Source organism: Aspergillus costaricaensis (assembly GCF_003184835.1).
Source record: "Aspergillus costaricaensis CBS 115574 unplaced genomic scaffold BO79scaffold_2, whole genome shotgun sequence".
NCBI lineage: Eukaryota > Fungi > Ascomycota > Eurotiomycetes > Eurotiales > Aspergillaceae > Aspergillus > Aspergillus costaricensis.
Window position 1 is genome coordinate 421,767 of NW_020291802.1, and position 20,665 is coordinate 442,431.

General features: G+C 49.7%; 1 protein-coding gene across 1 annotated transcript; it reads right to left on the reverse strand.

Moving 5' to 3' along the window:
- Positions 1-155: 155 nt before the first annotated feature.
- Positions 156-19,767, reverse strand: nrps1 (nonribosomal peptide synthase Pes1). The gene is made up of 8 exons (XM_025688217.1): positions 19,188-19,767; positions 18,618-19,034; positions 18,216-18,518; positions 5,845-18,163; positions 5,409-5,788; positions 4,690-5,350; positions 3,026-4,641; positions 156-2,976 (listed from the first exon to the last, which is right to left on the reverse strand). The coding sequence occupies exons 1-8, from the start codon at positions 19,689-19,691 to the stop codon at positions 379-381; spliced, it is 18,798 nt and encodes a 6,265-aa protein (XP_025544322.1). The 5' UTR covers positions 19,692-19,767; the 3' UTR covers positions 156-378.
- Between the last annotated feature and the right edge of the window lie 898 nt (positions 19,768-20,665).

A 20,665-nucleotide genomic window follows, 5' to 3' on the forward strand; every position in this document is an offset into this window, starting at 1 on the left:
ATGTGGTGTGATAAAGACGATGCCTAGTCCAAGGACATAGTTGTAGTAAAAAATGAAGGCTTCGACACAGTTTCTATTACATTCTCTACCCTCTAAGACTAGTTGGGCGATTTCGGGACTAGTATCATGATGATGAGCCATGGTCAAAACAAGTAGCTTAAATTATCATATGAGCTTTTATAACCAAAAATCTAGATCACTAACACAGATCTAACTTCCAAAGAACAGACAACTTCAACATCAGCATCGACAAACATGGAAACAAAAAGGAATGTAGTTTGACAAAATTATATGCAATACAAAAAGAATCAGAAATAGTACATGTTAGAAACCAAAAGAATGCGTTTCAGTATTGATCCTCCACAATGAATGTAAACCTCACTTCTTGGCTGCCACAGCCCCCCATCTAGTAAATCTCTTAGCAAGCGTCATCGCCTTGCCCAGCGAACTCCAGCTGTTGCTCTTTGTCATAGTCATTCTCATGTCTTTGGTTGATTCTTCAGCCATGGTCGTTGCCATGCTGTTATTCAACTCCGGCTTGTGGTGCATTGTCATCACGGCCATCATTCCTAGGAACGTATGGTGCTCGAGAAGGTCCTCCAAGCGGACGCTGAAGCCTTCTTCTCCCAGGATCCAGACCAGTTGGGCGACATTCATGATGTCTCCGCCGAGATCGAAGAAAGATGCGTCGAGTTGGTATTGTGGGTTGTCAGTCCGACGGGGTAGCACCTGCTGCCAGGACCGGGTAAGGATATCTGAGTGAATTACAATCTCCGACATCTTCTGACTGTTTAGGTTGGACGAGAGGAAGGGTGAATCAGACGCTCTGGGTGCTTCACGAATGACCTGGCTCGGAAGGGAGCGGATGGTGGCAGGAGAGGCAAGTGGGACGCTGGGGTTGGCAATCAGACTCTGTACAGTCTCGCAAACCATGTTCAGAGCTTTAGCAATGAAGGTTGCTGGGATAGGTCCCTTGAGCGAGTATCCGATTGAGACGTCGAGCTTCTCTTGGCCACAGGACTTGGAAGCCAGCGTGAGGTCGGTGAAGTTGTCCAGAACACCAACGCCTCCCATCCGGTACGAATTGCCGTCCAGTTGCATCTGTCCTTCATACTCGACATTCTGATGGAACACGGAGGTGGTGAAGTATGTAGAGTCAGGCCAGTCGGTGCAGTTCCGGATAATCTCTCTGAATCCTAGCGACTCATAGGGCATGTTGGCAATCTGTTGGTCTTGAAGATAACGGAACAGGTCAAGGCCAGTCCAATGCTCCCTGAATTTCACCCTAATGGGAAGAATGTTGAGACAGGGCCCAACAGTGGTCTCAATACCAGGGACACTGGCATTACGGCCGTTGACAGTAAGCCCGAAGACCACGTCAGACTGGGCAGTCAGCTTCGCCAAAGTCACTGCCCATGCGGACTGCATAACGGTTGCGAGGGTGACGTTCCCTATAGCGGTGGAGGGGATCATGATGGTCTTCTTCTGCTCCGCGAATGCACCAATATGCATAAAGGTATTAGGCTGCGTGCGTCGAATGATATCCGTCATCTTGGAGCCCTTGAGGATCGTTGACCAGTGGTGATAGTGGGCCGGAGTGATGTTTCCAGGAAGCATCCGCATATAGTTCGAAAAGGAGAAGACTGGGGGTAGGGTGCTGCCCTCGTATCCCAGCTTGATTGCGTTCATGATTTTTGGCAGACAAACGCCGTCGAATTGAGCGTGCGACATCCTGATCAAGATGCGATGCTGGTCGCTCTTCTTTTTCTTGACAATGTAGAATTGCACATACTGCTCGCCTTGGCGTGGGTCCTGCTCGCGATCCCGTTTTTGCAAGCTGTTGGTGTACTCGTCCAGACTCTGCTCCGTCTCGTGCACGAAAATATCCGGTCGGATCTTTCTCAACACCACTTGGAAGAATTGTCCGCGGTGGCAGACGAAAACAGTACGAAGAATATCAAAAGCATCGACCACTCTCAAGAAGCTTTCTCTCAGACGGCGGAGGTCCAAGGGACCACTTCCATCGAGGAAGAAATAGTTTAGCATCCATCTGGATCCGAAGAGCGTTGCAGCGATCGACATGGACTGGAAGTCCGTTACAGGGAGAACATCAGCAATACCTCCTTTGAACACCCCTATCTTAGGGCAGATGACATCAAGCAGAGACATGGCGTCGAGCTGCATTGGCCGTAGCACCGAAATATCCTGTGGTGGCGTAGCATCTGGAACAGCATCATCAACCTCCAGAAGCTTTTCAATGTTATTTGCGCATTGAGTATCGGCGTTCGAGGTCGGACTGCTGCTCGGAGTAATCGTAGCCAGCATGTCCTCAAAGATCGGGTTGTTGAACACATCCGCCACTGTCATTTGCAGGCCCTCTTCTCGTGCGGCGCTGACCATCTTCATTGCTGTAATACTATCACCGCCTAGCTTGAAGAAGCTACTCCGGTATTGGATAGTGTCTGAAGACAGCCCTAATGTAGTCTTCCACAAATCCCAAAGACGCCTATCATTGTCACTTGAGCTTCTGCCATCGTCTGTCAAGGACGGTGTTGAATTTGCAAGATCCTTCTCGTCCAGGATGGGGTCCTCCTGGTATGAAGCCTCGACCATTTTGACGTTCGAGTATCTAGTCTTCTGATCAGGAAGGGGTATGGCAAGCTTGCCTTCCTTCAGCATCTGGCTGATAATCTCATTCACGCGGTCATCAATCAGCTTCTGCAAGACTTGGCTGTCAATCAGCTGGTCCAAGATAATGGGCTCCTTGTGGGTGTGTTGCGAACGGTTCCGCGGTTGCTTGTTGAGGAGGCTCAAGCTTGAAACCAGCTTGGATGGTTCCTCGATGAAGCATGTAAAGACCTTAGTAACACCCTCCGCTAGCTCCTTTGCTTGTGCTTCAGTAACTGCGTTGCTCCAGTATCTCAGCAAAACCCCCTCCCTGCCCTTGGTAGTCTCCACGTTTACAGTTACAGGGTACTAAAACAAACGTTAGCTTGCGTCTAAGCTTGAGACAGTAGCAACTCACTTCAGTCGGGTCATGGGCCTTTTTGGCTTCAAAGTCGAGCGGCAGCTTTGCACTGCCCTTGTTGGCAGATCTATTTTGGATGGAGAGAGTCGAGTTGAAGAGCGTCTCTCCATGCATCCCAAGCTCATGCTGAATCTGAGCCAGAGAACAATGTTGATATGGCACATTCCTGACAAAATCATCCTGGACCTTCTTGGCAATATCAAGAAGAGTCTGGCCAGGAGAAAACTTGACTCTGCAGCACAACATATTGATGAAGATACCGACTGCATCCTGGATTCCAGGAACAGGAGAATCACGGCCAGCAGAGGGATATCCGAAACAGACATCATCGGATCCCGTACAATTTTGTAGTACAATTGCCCAGGCGCAGAGTGTCAAATTAGCGAGTGTAACAGAATGATCCTCGCAGAATTTCTGCAACTCGGGGAAGCGCTTGAAAGAAATCATGCGCTCACCGAGTTGGTGGCTGCCACCCTTTTTGGAAGATACCAGCAGGTGACAAGGTCGTACGCCAGAAAGGTACTTCGCCCAGTGTGCCACAGCTTCTCCCTGGGATCGTTCCCTGACGTACTTGACATAGTCACTGAAACGTGGACCGGTTTCAGCAGAAAGCTGATCATTGTATGCAAGTGCGAGATCTCTGAGAATCAGATCAACCGATCCACCATCAATAATGGCATGATTCATCTCAATCTTGAACAGGACTCGCCCAGAAGTTGTTTTGCAGAGGGTAAGCTGATGGGCGAGCTTCATCGATCTCTCGGCATTGATATCGCGCAGCTTTATTTCTCTGAGTGTACCCATTGCATCCGACTCAGGGCACTGGAACTCAATAACCTCATCATCGAGTGACTTGACCACTACCTGGTCGAAGGATCCGCCTTTGTAATTGCTATCAATGAAAACAGACCGTAGGACAGGGTGTCTGCTGACAACCATGGACCATGCCTTTCGGAGTTTGCTTGTATCCACCTTGCTACCCTTGGAGTGGTGCACTTCGAAGATGACATGGAAGAGGTATTCCTCCGGATCTCGGAGCTGACTGAGAAGAATACCTTCTTGTACTGGGGAGCAGGGATAGACATCTTCAACCTGACCCCAGTTTTCGATTCCAATCTTGGGGAATGTTCTCTTGGCCATGTTGTTCAGACCTTCGTAAGTGATGGGGAGCAAGGGACAGTCACTGAGTGTTGGCTCAGGGGTGAAGCTGTCGAAACGAGACATATGCTGAAGCACTCGTTTGCACTCAGAGATCCAGCCCTTAATCTGCTGTTCTTTTTGCATGTGCTTATTGTAGGTGAACGACACCTGCAGCTTGTCTTTGATGATGAGCGCCGAGATTTCGAACAGAGCGAATCGGTGTGTCTTTGAGCCCATATCACCTGCCATCTCGAATGTTTCGGCGTTGAAGGCTTCACCATAGTGCTGGAAAAGTGAGTCGTCGCGCTCCAGCTGTTGTAGCTGGCCAAGGTAATTGAACAGAATCTCAAGTGGGACAGAGAAATTGTCACCTTTACCTTCCGGATTAAGCAGGCTTTCCGCGAAGTATGACTGGTTCTTACTGCTAAGATGACGCCTTGTGTCTTTGACACGCTTCAAGGTGTCCAGTAAATCTATCGCAGTCAGAAATAGCTCCATAACAGGCCCAGATCTAAACTCACCTGACCCATCACCAACATGCAGTGGACACATAGTTGTGAACCAGCCCACCGTTCTTGAGAGATCGATGGAGCTGTCCCACGCCTCACGACCGTGGCTCTCGTTGTAAATAGTCGGCATCGCTCTATCAGTAAACGTGCGGTGGAAAGAGTGGATAACAGCGGAGAGTATGACTTCAATGGCCTCGGTGCGAAGAACCTTGTTGCAGGCCGCGAGGATTTGTGTCGTGACTGCGGCATCCAGCGTGAACCCTTCCATTTTGACATCACCATAGAGGTTCTGGGACTGCGCCATGCCCCAGTAACTCAGGTCAGGAGGCTGAATAGAGAATGGCAGCTGAACTCTGCCAGTCTGTTTCTTGCTCTCTTCAAGTTGCAGATTGCACCAAGCTTGGAATGACAGGGGCTTCTCCGGGGACAATGATCCAGCATCGAGGAAGTCTTGAATGTCCTGGAGGACAATACGCCAGGACACCATGTCTACACACAGATGACTGGCCACCAGGAAAAGTATCGTGACACCACTGCGTACTTCGAACATGTCTGCAGCAACGATAGGCCCATGTTGAACATCTACAGACCGTTGAGTCTCGGCGATCTTGGGCAAAATTGTATTTTCACTTTCGACCATATGGTGACGGAAGCGATATGAGGCATCCACGTCCTAGATCAGTCAGCTTTTTGTTTGTCAAAAAGGGTCAGTAAGGAGAGAATTAACATACATCATTAATCTTCTGTTTCCACTTTCCATCGCGAGACTTGAACAATCGTGCTCGGAACATGGAGTGCTGCTCAACAACAGCCTTGATGGCACTTTGCATCCTCGTAGGCTCAACCTTACGAGTTACGCGCACTGTCATGCTTTGGTTAAAGCGAGAAGAATCCCGTAAACTCTTTGCGGTTTGGACGAACAATCCCTGGATTGGGGACAGTTCGAAGTGCTCATTAGAGTTCTCCTCTCTCTTAACAGTCTTGACGCTTGTCTGAGCGGCCAGAGCAAGCTCCTTTATCGACTTCGACTGAAGCACATTGTGGAGGGTCAGTGTGATTCCATGTTTACGTGCTCGAGATATCACAGCCATTCCAGTGATGCTATCACCACCTGTACCGCCCCGTTAGCAAATTTCCACACCTAGTCCCCAGGTTGGCCTTGCTTACCTAGGCTCACAAAAGACCTGTCCAAGCCGACCTTGTGAGCTGGTAGGTTGAGGACCTGGGAGAAGACTTCCTGAAGAAGCTTGACAGAAGTCTCTTGGTCATCTTCTTTCTCCTCTTCTTGCTCGACATCACCACGCTTTATGTTGTCGTAATCCTCCATTATGCGATCGTAAGCAGCATCATCAACATTCTCCAGCCAAGCTGTGATTCGCTTTCTGTCTAGCTTACCAGAGACGAGCATCGGGAGCTGCTTGATTAGAGCCCAAGCTTGTGGTACCATGTAGATTGGTAGCTGAGTCTCCAAGCTCTTTTGGATAGCAACGAGCTCCTGGTAGGCTGACCATGTAGAGCCACTCCGTTCAACAAGCTCACATGCGTTGTCTGTGATAATGCTTCTCTCTGAAGTCACAGAGTTCAGTGACAGAACAGTGACCAGCCGCTGCTTGAGAGGTCCTGTCGTTGGCAGTAGAACCACGGCGTGGCGGACTCGCGGGTCCTCATATAGTCTGTGCTCAATCTCTCCAAGCTCCATGCGCTGACCGTGAAGCTTGACTTGATGATCCTTGCGGCTGATGTATTGGATGGAACCGTCAGAGTTGTATCTAACGAGATCTCCAGTCTTGTAAATCCTTCTCGGTGAAGGCAAGTCACTGGGGAAGTCTTTTATCCACTCCGGCTCGTCCACGAAAGCCTCTGCTGTCTTCTTGGGGTTCTTTAGGTACTCCCTAGCAAGTGCAGGGCCTTCCAACGCCAGTTCACCAACAGCCCCTAGAGGAGTCAGTTTATTGTGGTCATCAGGATCGACAACCCAGGTTAGAGTGCAAGGAATGCCATGGCCGATACAGGCAGGGTCCGGATTGGCGGCAACATCCGTGTTAATTACCGCGAAGATAGTGGTTTCAGTTGGTCCGTAACCATTCATCAGGTTTACCCGATGCGCCCATTTAGTGATGACTTCGCGCGACATCTTTTCTCCACCACACACAAGATCCTTTAGAGATGGAACGGACGAAGGCTCGATGATACTGGCTATTGATGGAGTCAAGAATGACCAAGAGACATTCATCCGACGAATAGCACCAGCAACATCATTCAAGCGTTCATCTTCGCTTGGAATGCACACGCAACCGCCATGCATCAAGGCGACAAGTGTTTCCATGACAGCAGCATCGAAAGTAAGAGAGGCAAATTGGAAAGCTCGAGAATTCTCGTTAAGGTGCACCATGGGTCCGAATGCCATGCCGCTGCTGGCGAGGGCCTTGTGGTTGATGATGATACCCTTAGCACGACCAGTGCTGCCAGAGGTGAAGATAGCGAATGCAACGTTTTCGGGTGTAGCGCTGTTGGTGACCTTGGTGGTTGTCGCTTTAAGGGCACAATACGCCTTGATCGTCTCTCTGCTAACAGGAATGATTGCTTTCACAGAACCAGAGTACCGGTTTTGATACTTGGGAGAACAGAGAACGACACGAGCTTCGACCTCAGTCAGAATCTCCTTGTGTCTTGACGTTGGATGAGCAGGGTCGAGGGGAACATATCCTCCACCCGCAATGAGAACACCAAGTATTGTGACAATAGCCCACATAGACTTGTCCATACAGATCGGAACCAGAGTCTCCGGACCGACGCCACGAGTTTTCAAGTAAGCTGCAAACGAAGAAGCAAGCTGGTAAAGCTCCTGGTAAGATAGCTGTCCATCCCAAGAGCAGACAGCTTGAGCCTGGGGTCGTAGGGATGCTTTCTCCTCAATGATATGATGAACACATCTGTTTATGCAAGTTAGGCTTCTCTCATTCCAGGAAGCAATTTCTTCCTTATCGCGCGGACTGGAAATCTCTAGCTCTCCAATCTTTCTGGATTCCTCATTGGAGATAGACAACAGTTGACCCAGAACGAAAGTAAACTGTTCTATGAGCATCTTGGCCTGCCAACTGTCGAAAACAAGCTCATCGTGATGAAGGGTTACGGCCACCTGCGAGTCGTCGACCTTGCATTCAACAACAATTGGGTGGGTGAAAAATTCACCTTCAGTGAGGTTGTTCTTTTGCTCCCAGATACTTGTGTTCGAATGGGCTTGTTCTGATTGGATAACCAACAGATTCTGGGACTCGCAGGCAAGGGCGGTATCGCTGCTTAACTTGCGGATCCTCTGAAGCCCAGAATGTTGATGCGGCAGCATTTTTGTGGTCAGCTGGCGCACATTGTCAAGGTATTGCATGATAGAGAGCTCGTTGTCGACAGCCATCCGTATGGGCACCGTAGTCAAAAGAGGTCCTGCAACTTCCATAGCGCCAGGCATATCAATATTTCTACCCATGAGGGTTTCGGCGAAGCAAACATCACCGGATCCGGTGTGGACGGCAACAATTAGCGCCCAAGCAGCTCGTATCGTCTCGGGGACGGTTAACTTAGCTCCACTAGATGGACGAGAGATCTCGAGTGAGCTGTAATGCCGATTACCAATGCGAATGGCATCAGGCGACGGCTTGTTCTGGGGGAAAGGGCATGACGACAGGGCTGCGAGGTGCGTCTTCCAGAATTCGTCTGAGGAGTGGGCCTCTTGCTGGACCAGGTGATTGATGAACAGCTTGTAAGGAAGCGTCGAGCTGGGCTTCGTGGTGCCCGAGTATACTTCCTCAACTCTCTGAAGGATCTGGGACACACTCCATCCATCATAAAGAGCGTGATGTATGGTCCAGACAAAGGAGCGCGAGGGTCCAGTCTCAACAATGGCATATCCAGTGAGCAAACCTCCGTTATTCTTGGCTAAGTCGATGGTATCGTTTGTCAGATCCTCCAACTCTGTCGCCAGTTCCCAGGAAATAGGGGCATCAGTGATCACAGCCTGGACAAAGTTGGCGGACTCGGTGTGTACTATGCGAGTTCGTAGAATATCCATTTCATCAACCACCTTCTGCCATGCAGCTTTGAACTTCTCAAGGTCAGCGCCCTCTGCAAGCTGGAACACAGGCCGAGCGACATAGGCTCCGGGTTGCTTGATAGAGAGTGTGACCAGACCCTCTTGCACCGGACTACAGGGGTAGATGTCCGCAATTCGCTCCGTAGGCACACCACATTGATCAGATACTTCCTCCAGAATATCCTCGCGCGAAAGAGATTCGGGCAGCATGCTGAATGAGTCCACTGTTGGTACGCCAGATTGTGCCTCACTCGCTCCACATCTCTTAGCCATGTCTTTGAAAATAGGGGTTCGGTATATGTCGGCCACTGCGAGTGAAATCTCTTGAGATGCCGCGGCTACGACTAGTTTCATAGCAGAAAATGAGTCGCCACCCAAGCCGAAGAAGTTGTCTTCGGCATTGATAGAACCTGGCGCAAGATTAAGGACATCCTCCCATAGCGTTCTGAGAACGCCCTCTGTTCCTTCCGTTCCCACATCGGAGCGGTCTTCTGCGCCAACATTGAAGATAACATATGGCCTCAAACGTTCCTTGGTGAATTTATCCACCATTGCTCGAAGAGCTTTGCGATCAGTTTTGCCAGTGCTTCCAAACGGCAGGCGCCGCGTGGGGAAGTAAAGCTTGGGTACCATAGCTAGTGGCAATGAGGCGCTTAGGGAACCGTGTAGCTTCTTGACCATGCCAACTACTGACTCCGACATTGGCAGAATCAACTCACCACTTTCCATATCTTCCGTATGGTGTTCATTGATAGTGAAGAAGGCCGCCAAGCATTTCGATATTGTTTTGGCTTCTGGGTTAACAACCTCGACGGCGACCTGAGTGTCTGTCGAAAGATAGTTGAGGCATTGTTGCTCAACCTCTTCCAGTTCGATACGCACACCGTTCAATTTCACTTGCGTGTCAATTCGCGAGATGAAAGCAAGCGAGCCGTCGGAGTTGTAGCGCACTAGATCCCCTGTACGATACATCCGTTCTTTGCGTCTCAATATATGCTGTAGCCCATCACGTTTTGTCCACTCTGGGTTCTGGACGAAGACAGCCTTGGTTTTTTCGTCATTATTGAGGTACCCACGAGCAACGGTGCATCCCTCAAGAACGAGCTCTCCAGGTGCACCGATAGGGACCAGACGATTGTAATCTTGAGGATCAACAATCCATGTTCTGCCACAAACAGCCGTGCCAATACAGCCATAGTCATCCGTAAGGCGTACTCCCGTATGGTCGGATTTTGTGCTTGCCGTGAACATGACAGTAGCCTCGGACGGACCGTAGGCGTTTATAACACACCTGTCGGCCCATCGCTCGAAATGGCTTGCTGTCATCTTTTCACCTCCTAGGACTATCGTTCGCAAAGAAGGAACAAGATTGGGATCCAGGGTATTGACTATAGATGGAGTGCAGCTCATGAAGTTGGCGCTCATATTTCTGATGGCTCCAGAAAGGTTGTTCATGCGCTCTTCTTCGCTAGGGATACAGATACAGCCACCAACAGCAAGTGCGATGATTGTTTCCAATATACTGACGTCAAAAGTGTAGCTTGAGAATTGCAGAGCACGAGTGTCGGAGTTCATGAAGAGAGCCTTGGAAAACTCTGTGCAGGCTAGGGTAAGTCCAACATGCTCAAGGACTGTCACCTTTGGTTTCCCTGTGGTTCCTGATGTGAATATGGCATAGGCCGCATTATTTGCCGTTACCCCTTGGGCTGCAGCAGCAAGAGGTGAATGACGAAGTTTGTCAAGTGCGCTATTGCTAACAATCAGTGCGCGACGACAGATGCTGGAGGCTTTCTCGTAGTGGGTCTCAGAACAGAGAATAACCTGAGCACCAAGATCATCGACCATGCCTTGTAGGCGGCTTTCTGGGTGAGCAGGATCCAATGAAGCAAAAGCTCCTCCGGCTTTCAAAACAGCAACCTGGGCGACAATTGCCCATGCCGATTTTTCAAAACACAAGGCAACAAAGACATCGGGCTTGACCCCCAAGCCGACCAGCTGGTTTGCTAGTAAGGTTGACAATCTGTCAAGTTGTGCGTGTGTGAAGTTGCCATCCCATGAGCAGATTGCAGGGGCCGAAGCACGATTCAGTGCTTGCTGTTGGATGAGTTCATGCGCGCATAGCACTGGACGATCGGGCAACACCGAGTTCCACTCAGATATCTTCTGGCAGGAACGCTCATTCATAAAGTCAATCTCGCCTACCAAGAGATCTGAAAAAGAGGGCCGGAGTAATTGTTCCAAAACATTTTTGAAACAATTGATAACACCCTCCATATCAGCATCTGAGAAGTGTTTCCTTTGATAACCGAACCTAATGGCTCCTGATGATCCTGCTAGACTGGCGTTGACAGCAATCAGATACTTGCTCGAATCAATACCAGCGAGACCAGCCAGGTTCGATTCGTCACTTGATTGTTCTGAGTAAGTGAAAACGGTATTGAAAATGTCGCTGTCGCCATACCCCAGCTCGTGCTGGACTTCAGCCCATGGCAACTGATGCTGCTGCATATGTTTCAATCCACGCAATCGCTCGCGCAAAATGTCCGCAACCTTTAGATCTCCCTTCAAGAGCATTCTGCAAGGGAATGTATCCGAGACACCTGGTTCATTGGCAATGCCAGGCTTGGCAGATCTGTCGCTTGCACCAGAGATATGACATCCGAAGCACACGTCTTGTAGGCCTGTGTAGCATCGCAGAACCAAACCCCAGACAAGCTGAAGAAGAGAGCTTTTGCTAACACGTGCACGTTCACAGAAATCACGCAGACCTTCCGTGTTCTGGAGTATCATCTGGGTCTCAGCATGAGTATTCTGCTCCGCATCTGCACGTAGTGCTGGGAAAAGACAAGCTTCAACATCTTCCAAGTAGTTCTTCCAGTAGGAAACATCATGGCGGAAGGTGCAGAAGTCCATGTTGTCCCTGGACAAGGCACCAATTGTCTTGCCCATACTGGCTTCGGAGTTGAGAAGTTCAACACAAGCGAAGAATTGGGCAACCAGTCGTTCGGTCTGAGCAGCTGTTAGGGTGCTGTCATCGTAGCTAAGCACAATTTCGAATGTCGCATCTTCAAGGAAGCAATCAATCACCAAAGGATAACTGGGAAGTGTGCTGCCCTGCTGCTGCGAGGGTACTGGCCTTGGTCCATGGCCACAATTGTCCGTAATCGAGATCAAGTTCATGAAATCACAGGCGCGTGCCGTATCAGCGTTCAGGTTCTGGATTTGACTTATTCCAGCCCACTGGTAGGGCTTAGCTGCATCCAGCTGATTCTTCACCATACTCAGTAACTCATTAAGGGTCCATTCTTCGTTGAAGTGGAAGCGACGGGGAACGATAGTTGCGGTCTGCGTATGATTGTCCTGACGCTCAGTGAAGACCGATTCAACATTCGACAGCGACTCCCCAAAAACGATATCACGGGAGCCGGTATAGCCGCGAACAGTAAGAGCCCATGCAGAAAGAATAGCGCATTGTGTACCTCCAGTCATTGATTTGATTGTATTACACCAGAACATCTGCATGGTTCTTGTTGCTTGCTTGATGACCGGTGTGCTCCGCAGAGACGAGGAATCACCAGGTGACGGGAAAACTGGCGAAGCCGCCAATCTAGCTAGCTGCCCTTTCCAGAATCTGTCAAAGCGCTTGATGTCATATTTGGACAACAAGGTTTCTGGCAAGACTTGAGCGGCATTTCTTAACAACTGGCGGTCCAGCTTGCCGAACGAATTCAGCGGTATGCTGGATGTCGGGAAATACAAGTTTGGGACATCCTTCGCTGGCAAGGAGCTCATCAGCTTGGTATACAATTTGATCATCGAGTCGTGCAGCTCAGGTATCAATTGTGCGATAGGCTCGTGGTTTGCCTCAAAGCCGGTGGTCTCATCAGAGAAGAAGACGGCTAGAGACGATTCGCGGAAGTCGTTATTGCGCTTGCTGATCTCCTCCACGACATACTGGACAGTGGGGGATGAGAGAGATGCGATTTGCTCTTCGACGTGCATGGCTGCTGTCTGTCGCTGCCAATGCAATCCGTTTCCCTTCTTACCAACGTAAACAAGAGTGCCGTCGGAGTTGTAGCGAGCAAGATCTCCAGTCTTGAACAATCGACGGGACGGCTTCTGGCCCTCCAAGTTTTCATCTTTGTCTGATGCTGGCTGTGATTCGTAAGCCAGTCTCCATGAGGGATCTTCGACGAAATTTTGCTGCGTAAGTTCTGCATTTTGATAGTAACCTCGAGAAAGACTTGGGCCTTCTATCATCAATTCGCCGACACAGCCTACTGGAACCAAGGCATTGTGGTCGGAGGGATCTACAAGCCAAGATTTACATCCAAAGCTTGACCCAATAATTGACAGTTCGTTTGATCTGTCAAGCTGAGAGGATCGAATGCAAGAAGACGAACATTCTGGGGTTCCATAGAAGACGCGCACTTGAACTTCTTCAGGCAAGGTGGCAAGAAGTTTCTTAGTCGGGTGTTCTCCCCATAAAGCAAGGATTTCTAAGCCTAGATTGTCTGTGGAGCTTAAAGTCATCGCCTTTGTGGGTGTGATGCTGATGCAGTTCGCCTGCATTGTCTTGATAGCTTTCGATAGGTCTGCCAAGCCTTCATCGGAAGGAATGCAGATAGTCCCACCGCACAGAAACGTGCCGAAGACTTCCTGAAGGAACATGTCAGATGTATAGGGAGAGTGTTGGAGCATCTTCGTTTGCGCATTTAGTCCAAGACCTGAAGCGAACATGCTTGCCCGAGTTGTCATTGCACGATGGTCAAGCAGGATGCACTTGGGACTCGCAGCGCTGAACACGATATATCCATCGCTGCATGGCTGAATCGTTGAGCTTGAAACTTCCTCGCTCTCTGGAAGATATTCAAATAGGGAGCTCTCCACAGAGATAACATACGGAACTGCCCCTTCGAGTAGCTGCATTTGATTCGGGGATGCTAGGGCAACCTGTATCTCGTTGTCGACGAGCCAAGTCTCGAAGTGTTGTGGAAGTCGGGCTAGGTCCACCGGGACACATACACCCCCAGTCTTCATCACTGCCAAGATGGCTACAATCTGCCAGGAGGATCTAGCGAGATCGAGGGGCACGATTGTTCCACGGCCCACCCCCAGGGTTGTCAAGTACCCTGCAAGTATCGATGACAATTCATTGAGCTTAGCATAAGTGAGATTCCCATCCCAAGCAGAAATTGCCATGGCATGAGGATGAGACTTCGAACATTCTTCGACTATCTCATGAATACATTTGTCAACGGACTCTGGAATCCCGCTATTCCAGAGCGTTAGGCTCTGTTTGTTCGCGTCGCCAAAGTTGACAATTGAATAGGCGTCATCCTCAAAGTGGTGCACAATATTTTCAATCGATTTGAGGAATGTGCTCGCGACATTATCTGCTTGCCCGTCTGACAGGTGGTCTGTCCAGTAGTTAAGGTCGATACGTGCGTCGTCTTCCGTAGCTTCAACATTGACGAAGATGGGCGACTCTGCTGGATCGTGAATTGTTCCCACTTCAGAGAATTGTATCTCCTCGCTTGACAAAGTATTCTGGCTGGGTAGCTTTCGGTAAGAAATACCACTATTAGCCAATGAGGCCGTCAGTCCCAAAGCTTGTTGGATCTCCGTGAGCGAGATATGCCTGTGCGGCAAATTGTCTAGGTTATCCTGTTGAACCTTTGCGAGGATCTCCTTCAGTGACGTTCCTTTAGCAAACAGTATACGGCAAGTCAGTGTATTGATGACAGGCCCAACAACAGACTCAACGCCCTCTACTGGGACATCTCTCAGTGATGCAAGATAGGTGAAGGAGACGTCTTCCGATCCACAGAAAGAGCGAACTGTCAATCCCCATGCAGCACTAAAGGCAGTCGGTAAAGTCAGACCATTCTTATCGCAGATGTTTCGAAGCTCTTTGAAGGGCACATAGCCCAGTCTCTTGGTCCGAAGTTGCCTTACAGAGCCTTTTCCGTCATTGAGCACAGGGAAATGGCACGGTTGGGCTTCCAAGAGGTAACTGCGCCAGTAGGCAAGACTTGCGGCTTGAGGAACTTCACGAAGATAGCGTATATAATTTTTGAACTTTGGCTTTGGTTCTTCGAGCTTTCCTTGATATGCCAACTGCAGGTCGCGAAGGATGATGGAGATTGATGCGCCATCCATGGCGACATGGTTCAGCTCCAGCCGACAAAACAACTTCCCAGAAGTTGTCTGGCAGATTGTAAGCCGATGAGGTGGTACATTGTTATCGTAGTTCATCGGTTGCTGTTTGTCAAATGTAGATAGCACTTCGCTTTCATTATCACAGGCGACGTAAGTTGGGCGGGAATCAAAGGTCTTGAGTACCACTTGACAATGTAGATCGTGGCTGCTCAGCCCCTCCAAAAATATAGTCCGTAGCATTGCATGGTGAGCAACGACTTTCTGCCAGGAAAGTGTCAATCGGTTGACGTCGGGTGTGCTTCCTGAACCAGATATCTCGAATGTGTCATGTACAGCGTAGAGTGAGCTATCGCGAGAGCGACTGAGCAGAATACCCTGCTGCATTCTGGAGCAAGGATAGATGTCCTCAACATCATCAAGGCTATTAATACCGGCATCTGGTAGCTTTTTCGAAACCAGCGCATCGAGTTCGGTATATGTCATTGTTAACATGGGGAAACTGCTCAGCGTTGGTTTCGGTGCGAAGGTCTGTAAGCGCTCGCCCAGGGATGCCAGCAATTTTTCGCAGCACTTCACCCAATCTCGGATACCTTCCTGATGCTGCATATTTCTATTGAACGAGAATATAAAGCGAAGTTGATCCTGTACAACCATCGCAGATATCTCGAACAGTGCAAAGCGAGGGGTGTCTTCACCAAAGTCAGCCGCTGCGCCTCCGCGGCCTGTTTCTCCAGCCATCTGGTCCATGAGCTGGAAGAGCCCATCCTTTCTCTGCAAGTCACGATGCTGGCCAACGTAATTGAAAGACATCTCCATCGGGCTATGGTGCCGGCAGGTCCCATCTTTGCGTGGAACCAACATACGACGAGCAAAATCATGTCGACCATTATCCGGAACACAACGTCGCAAGTCCTTGACGCGTACAACTGTTTCAGTTGGATCTTTTGCAGAAAGTTCCGATAGAAGAATGGGATACAATGTGGTAAACCAGCCGATAGTACGAGAGATGTCTATTGATGAGTCCCAGACTTCTCGCCCATGTCCCTCATTGTAGATAACTGGCAATGATCGGTCTTTGAATGTTTCGCCAAACGAATGTAGCAAAGCTGCCAGTAAAAGATCGATTGGCTCCGTTTGAAGACTTTGGTGGCACCCAGTCAGAATCTGGCGAGTAACATCACTATCAAGATCAAAAGTTTCACAATCCACATCTCCATAGGTCGTTCGGTGGTTATCTAGTCCCCAGTAAGCAAAATCGGGTGCGGGAACTTCAGGGAAAGTCCTGGCCCGTTCTGCTGTCGCTTCTTGACAACGATCTGCTTGAATTTGGCACCAGTTCTGAAACGGAAGCGAACCATTCTGTGATGTTGGTTGATCAGGGTTCATCAGTAGGTCTTCCAGGTCTTCCAATATAATCCTCCACGAAACAATGTCGACTACCATGTGATGGGCAACTAATGACAGCAGGCGAGAATTGTCATTTCCATAGAAGATATCGACTGCAAGTACGGGACCAACGAAGGCATCGATGCATGACTGGCTGTTTGAGATGGCATGATCGACCTCGCTTCGGCTGCTGTTGTTGTGAGACCGCCAGCGGTAAGACCCTGCTACATCTTGCGTGATTCGTTGCCGCATTTTCCCCTCAACAAGTGATTCGACCAGGCGGGAACGGAGCATTGAATGACGACTAATGATGGTCTCAATTGCGCGTCGCATACTATGCTCATCAATGTGTCGATTCAGACGTGTGAGAATGCTTTGGTTGAAATGGCCTTGGCCCTCGTTCCGGACCATGAAGTGAAGCTTCTGGATTGGGGAAAGGTCAAACGGCTCATCGATCTTTTCTTCGTACACAACAGACTGATCGATCTGCTTTACCCGAGTAGCCAGCTCCTTGATTGACTTGCTATGAAGTACCTCTTGTACCGTCAAGCCCATTCCTTGCTTCTTGCAATACCCGAGACACGTTATGGCGGCAATAGAGTCTCCACCCAGACTCAAAAAGCCCTCATCGAGGGCAAGTTGGCTTCGAGGAATATTGAGAACCCGGCTCCAGATCGCAGCAAGTTTGTCCTCGGTGGCACTTGAAGGAAGCGTGGCTTTATCCGCAGGCAAAGGCCGGGCGCTTATAGCTTGGGCATACGGGTCTCGTTCCATATCTCCAATCCATCTTGCAGTCGCTTTTCTGTCCAGCTTCCCAGATGGAAGCAACGGCAATGCCTCCACACATAGCCAAACAGAGGGTACCATGTAAGTTGGTAGCTTTGCTGATAATCTCTCGCGAACTTCTGCAACGATGGAGGTCTTCTTCGACGCATCAAGGAGCTTGAGTGGTGCTGCGTTTGATTCCGTTTGGGATTCGAAGTGAACAGATAAGGATATGACCGCCACCAATTTGCCTGCAGAGAAACCTGTTTTTGAAAGGAAAGCTAGACAATGTGTGACAATTGGGTCGGCAGCCAGCTGATTTTCTATCTCACCCAGCTCGAGCCTCTGTCCGTGAAACTTCACCTGTGTGTCCTTTCTTCCTATATACGTCAGTGAGCCACAGTCGGAGTTGTATCTTACCAAATCACCCGTCTTATACACTCTCCGGTTATCGTCATTGATTCCGTCCCTTCTCATCCAGGCTGGATTATAGATGAATGCTTCACTCGTTTTCTGTGGATTGTTGAGGTAGCATCGGGCGAGTGTTGGTCCCTCAAGCAGTAATTCACCCGGACAGCCCACGGGTACTAATTGGTCATGATTGCTCGGGTCTACAACCCAGCAACGTACGCCCACGGGGAGTCCAATATCCCGACAATCAGAAGAAGGTGTGACTTTGTCATTCACAACGGCGGCGACAGAACTTTCTGTGGGACCATAGGCGTTGATAAGGTGGAGGGCGGACGACCATGTTTCCAGTTGACCTTGCGACATTGCCTCTCCAGCCAGAATCAAGGTCTCAAGACCTGGGACTTGCGCAGCTTCAACGAACTCGACGAAGGAAGGTGTCAAGATGGCATGATTTACGTTCATTTCGTTGATGACCTTGACTATGTCACTCAAGCGTTCTTCTTCACTCGGGATACAGACGCAGCCGCCTTGCAACAAGGTAGTCAATATCTCGACAAGGCTGGCATCAAATGTGTGCGCTGCAAACTGCAAGACACGCGAAGTCGAAAACATATGGTGCGGTCCAGCATGGGCAGCGGCTCCGGATACATAGGCTCTGTGCTCGAGCATGGTACCCTAAACGCGGGCCGTTAATGTGGATTTGGGGGAAGTTCCAAAGATAGCGCACCTTGGGTTCTCCTGTTGATCCAGAAGTGAATATCACGTAGGCTGCATTGTGACCTCGTACATCCGGCAATTGAGGGATGTCTTCAGCTGGAAGGGAGATTTCGTCTATGGTGGCCTGGTCCAGAGGTATTATCATCTCCGCTACTCCGGACAAATCTCCTATCCGATCTCTAGAGCAAAGCATGATCTTGGCTTTTACAGCGCGCACCAGCGATTGTAAGCGAGAGGTTGGATGTGTCGGATCAAGGGGGACGAAAGCACCGCCAGCTTTCAAGACACCCAGCATTGCCACTACATTCCATTTCTATGAGAATCAGTCAGTACCAAATGCCGAAGCTGCCGAGAATCGCCTGATGACACAACCTGGCCAAAAGGCCATAACGATCGCTGATGGCCGACTTACTGATTTGTTAAAACACAGAGCGACACATGTTTCAGGACCGACTCCGTGTGCGTAAAGGTGATGAGCAAGTTGGGATGACAGAACATCTAGATCTTGGTAGGTCAAACTTCCATCCCACGCACAAACTGCTTCGCTATCGGGGCGAGCCAGGACTTGCTCATGAATGACCTCGTGTATGCATCGGTCATGTGCTTGAGGGGTGGTAGAGTTGAAATTGCAGACTCTGGACCAATCTCGATCCGAGAAATGGTTCAGGTCCCTCGCAGCAGTATCTTCTGCCGAGAGTACGCGTGAAAGTATCTGCTCGAAGTAGTCGGCAACGCTCTTCATATGCTCAGTGGACATGTCATTGTTCCACCATTCAAAGAAGATACCGACATCCTTTTGCAGGACTTTGACGTGCAGTCGAACGCGGCACTAAGGAGGGGTCAGCCAGTCCGGGCTAAAAGGCCAAGGCTACCTGCAGCAGTGGGCTGATAAAGCGCACACGAGCAAAGTTGGGAGGGGGGAAAGGGGAGATAGAGCGAAGGAAAAGTGAGAGGAAGCCAGAGAACGAGGAAAGTCACCCACATTTTCGGGCAAGGGAATTGCCAAGGCCGGTTGCACAAGAGGGGCTCTGGGGTCTTTCGTAACACTGCGACAGTTGCGCAGCATTAAAAGGGTATTGCACAGGGTATAACTGTGGCAACTCGAGCTTGAATTTCCGCATTTTTCAGCGTCATTCTGCTGCTTCGTGTTGCGCAAAATGGCATGGACAGAGTCGTCCTCGGTGATGGTCAGATTAAAAGTTAAGGGAATATTATTATGGGTATCGAAAGAAGGAACAGTATCGCGGGGATCGGCATCGACTCCAATCGGTTGGTAACCAAAGCAGATGTCCTCTAGGCCAGTATAACGATGAAGAAGCAAGGCCCAAGAGGCCTTGAGTAAAGAATCTAACTCGGATTGGTCCCAAGCGGCTAGCAACTGGAGAGTCTGGGAAGAACTCGTCCGGATCCTCAACGAAGCAGGCCGCCTTGGCCCATGAGCTCTCGTGCCAAACTTAGGCAAGCAACAAGAGACAGGTTGGGCCATGATGTAGATGGGGGGTATCGAAAAGTATCTCTCTGAGGATTTGGGTTGGGACACCTAGAGGAGAAGGGGAAGGGAGTGGATGGGTTATCCTAGAAATCTCCAACCCGTACATTATGCTACTTTTAAACTGGAGTCAAATGTGTGCCCATGGAGCCACCATTATCATGGGGCCCCCCGTAATTCTCTGGGCCCAAAATAGATCGGTAGAGAGACCTAGGCGCGGAATTCCCTCAGCAGCATTTCCAATTGTTTACGAGCATCGAAATACGAAAATGACGGCGGCCAATGACTGGGTCGGGAAGTAGTGCAATGAATGGCGTGGATTTGGCCACCACGCTAATACAGTATACTCCATATGCCCTTGCTTAGGCGAAGCTGAAGAGGCAACAGGGAATAGATTCCATGGCTTACAAACTTCTGCAGGGTGCTTGAACCCAAAAGCCGATGGCGTAAACCATCAGACTCGGGCTGCCCACTTGGTAGTCTATCTCCCAGGGGTGGATATACAGCAGGAAAGGCAACGAGACAAAGGGCCAAAGAAGACAAAAAGAAATTGATGATGAGAGGGAGAAAAAAAATTCTGATTTGACACTGGGCAGGCCAAATCCAAATCAAGGAAACCGGCCTTGACACGCTGAACAATACAATACAGGCCAAGGCATGACGTTGGTTAGTGCACAAAATTGGGGCGCATAACGAGGGCGTATCCAGTGTTGGGTGCATAATGTCGGCTCTCAATCAAGCCGGAGGTTCGAGGTCGGTCTCGAACGCCAAACAACATTCGATTAGGGAACTCTGTCTGTCAGAAAGGCGCTGCATAAGCATCCAGCTCCACTACAGGCCGGAATCGATGGTATAGGACTGACAGACTGCATGCTGACCAGTAGTGAGACTAGCGGGAATAAATTCGGCGAAGTGAAAGGTCTCAGCCGTCTTAGTCTCGACGTTGGGCCAAGTCACCAGGAGGTATACCT

What these genes read in the sequence shown, in the direction of transcription:
- nrps1 (XM_025688217.1), bottom strand. Translation starts at nt 19,691, where the DNA reads ATGGCCCAACCTGTCTCTTGTTGCTTGCCTAAGTTTGGCACGAGAGCT. An exon ending in CAATTCCCTTGCCCGAAAAT is followed by an intron (nt 19,035 to 19,187) that starts GTGGGTGACTTT and finishes ACCCCTCCTTAG; the next exon opens with TGCCGCGTTCGACTGCACGT. An exon ending in GGAAACAGAAGATTAATGAT is followed by an intron (nt 5,351 to 5,408) that starts GTATGTTAATTC and finishes TGACTGATCTAG; the next exon opens with GACGTGGATGCCTCATATCG.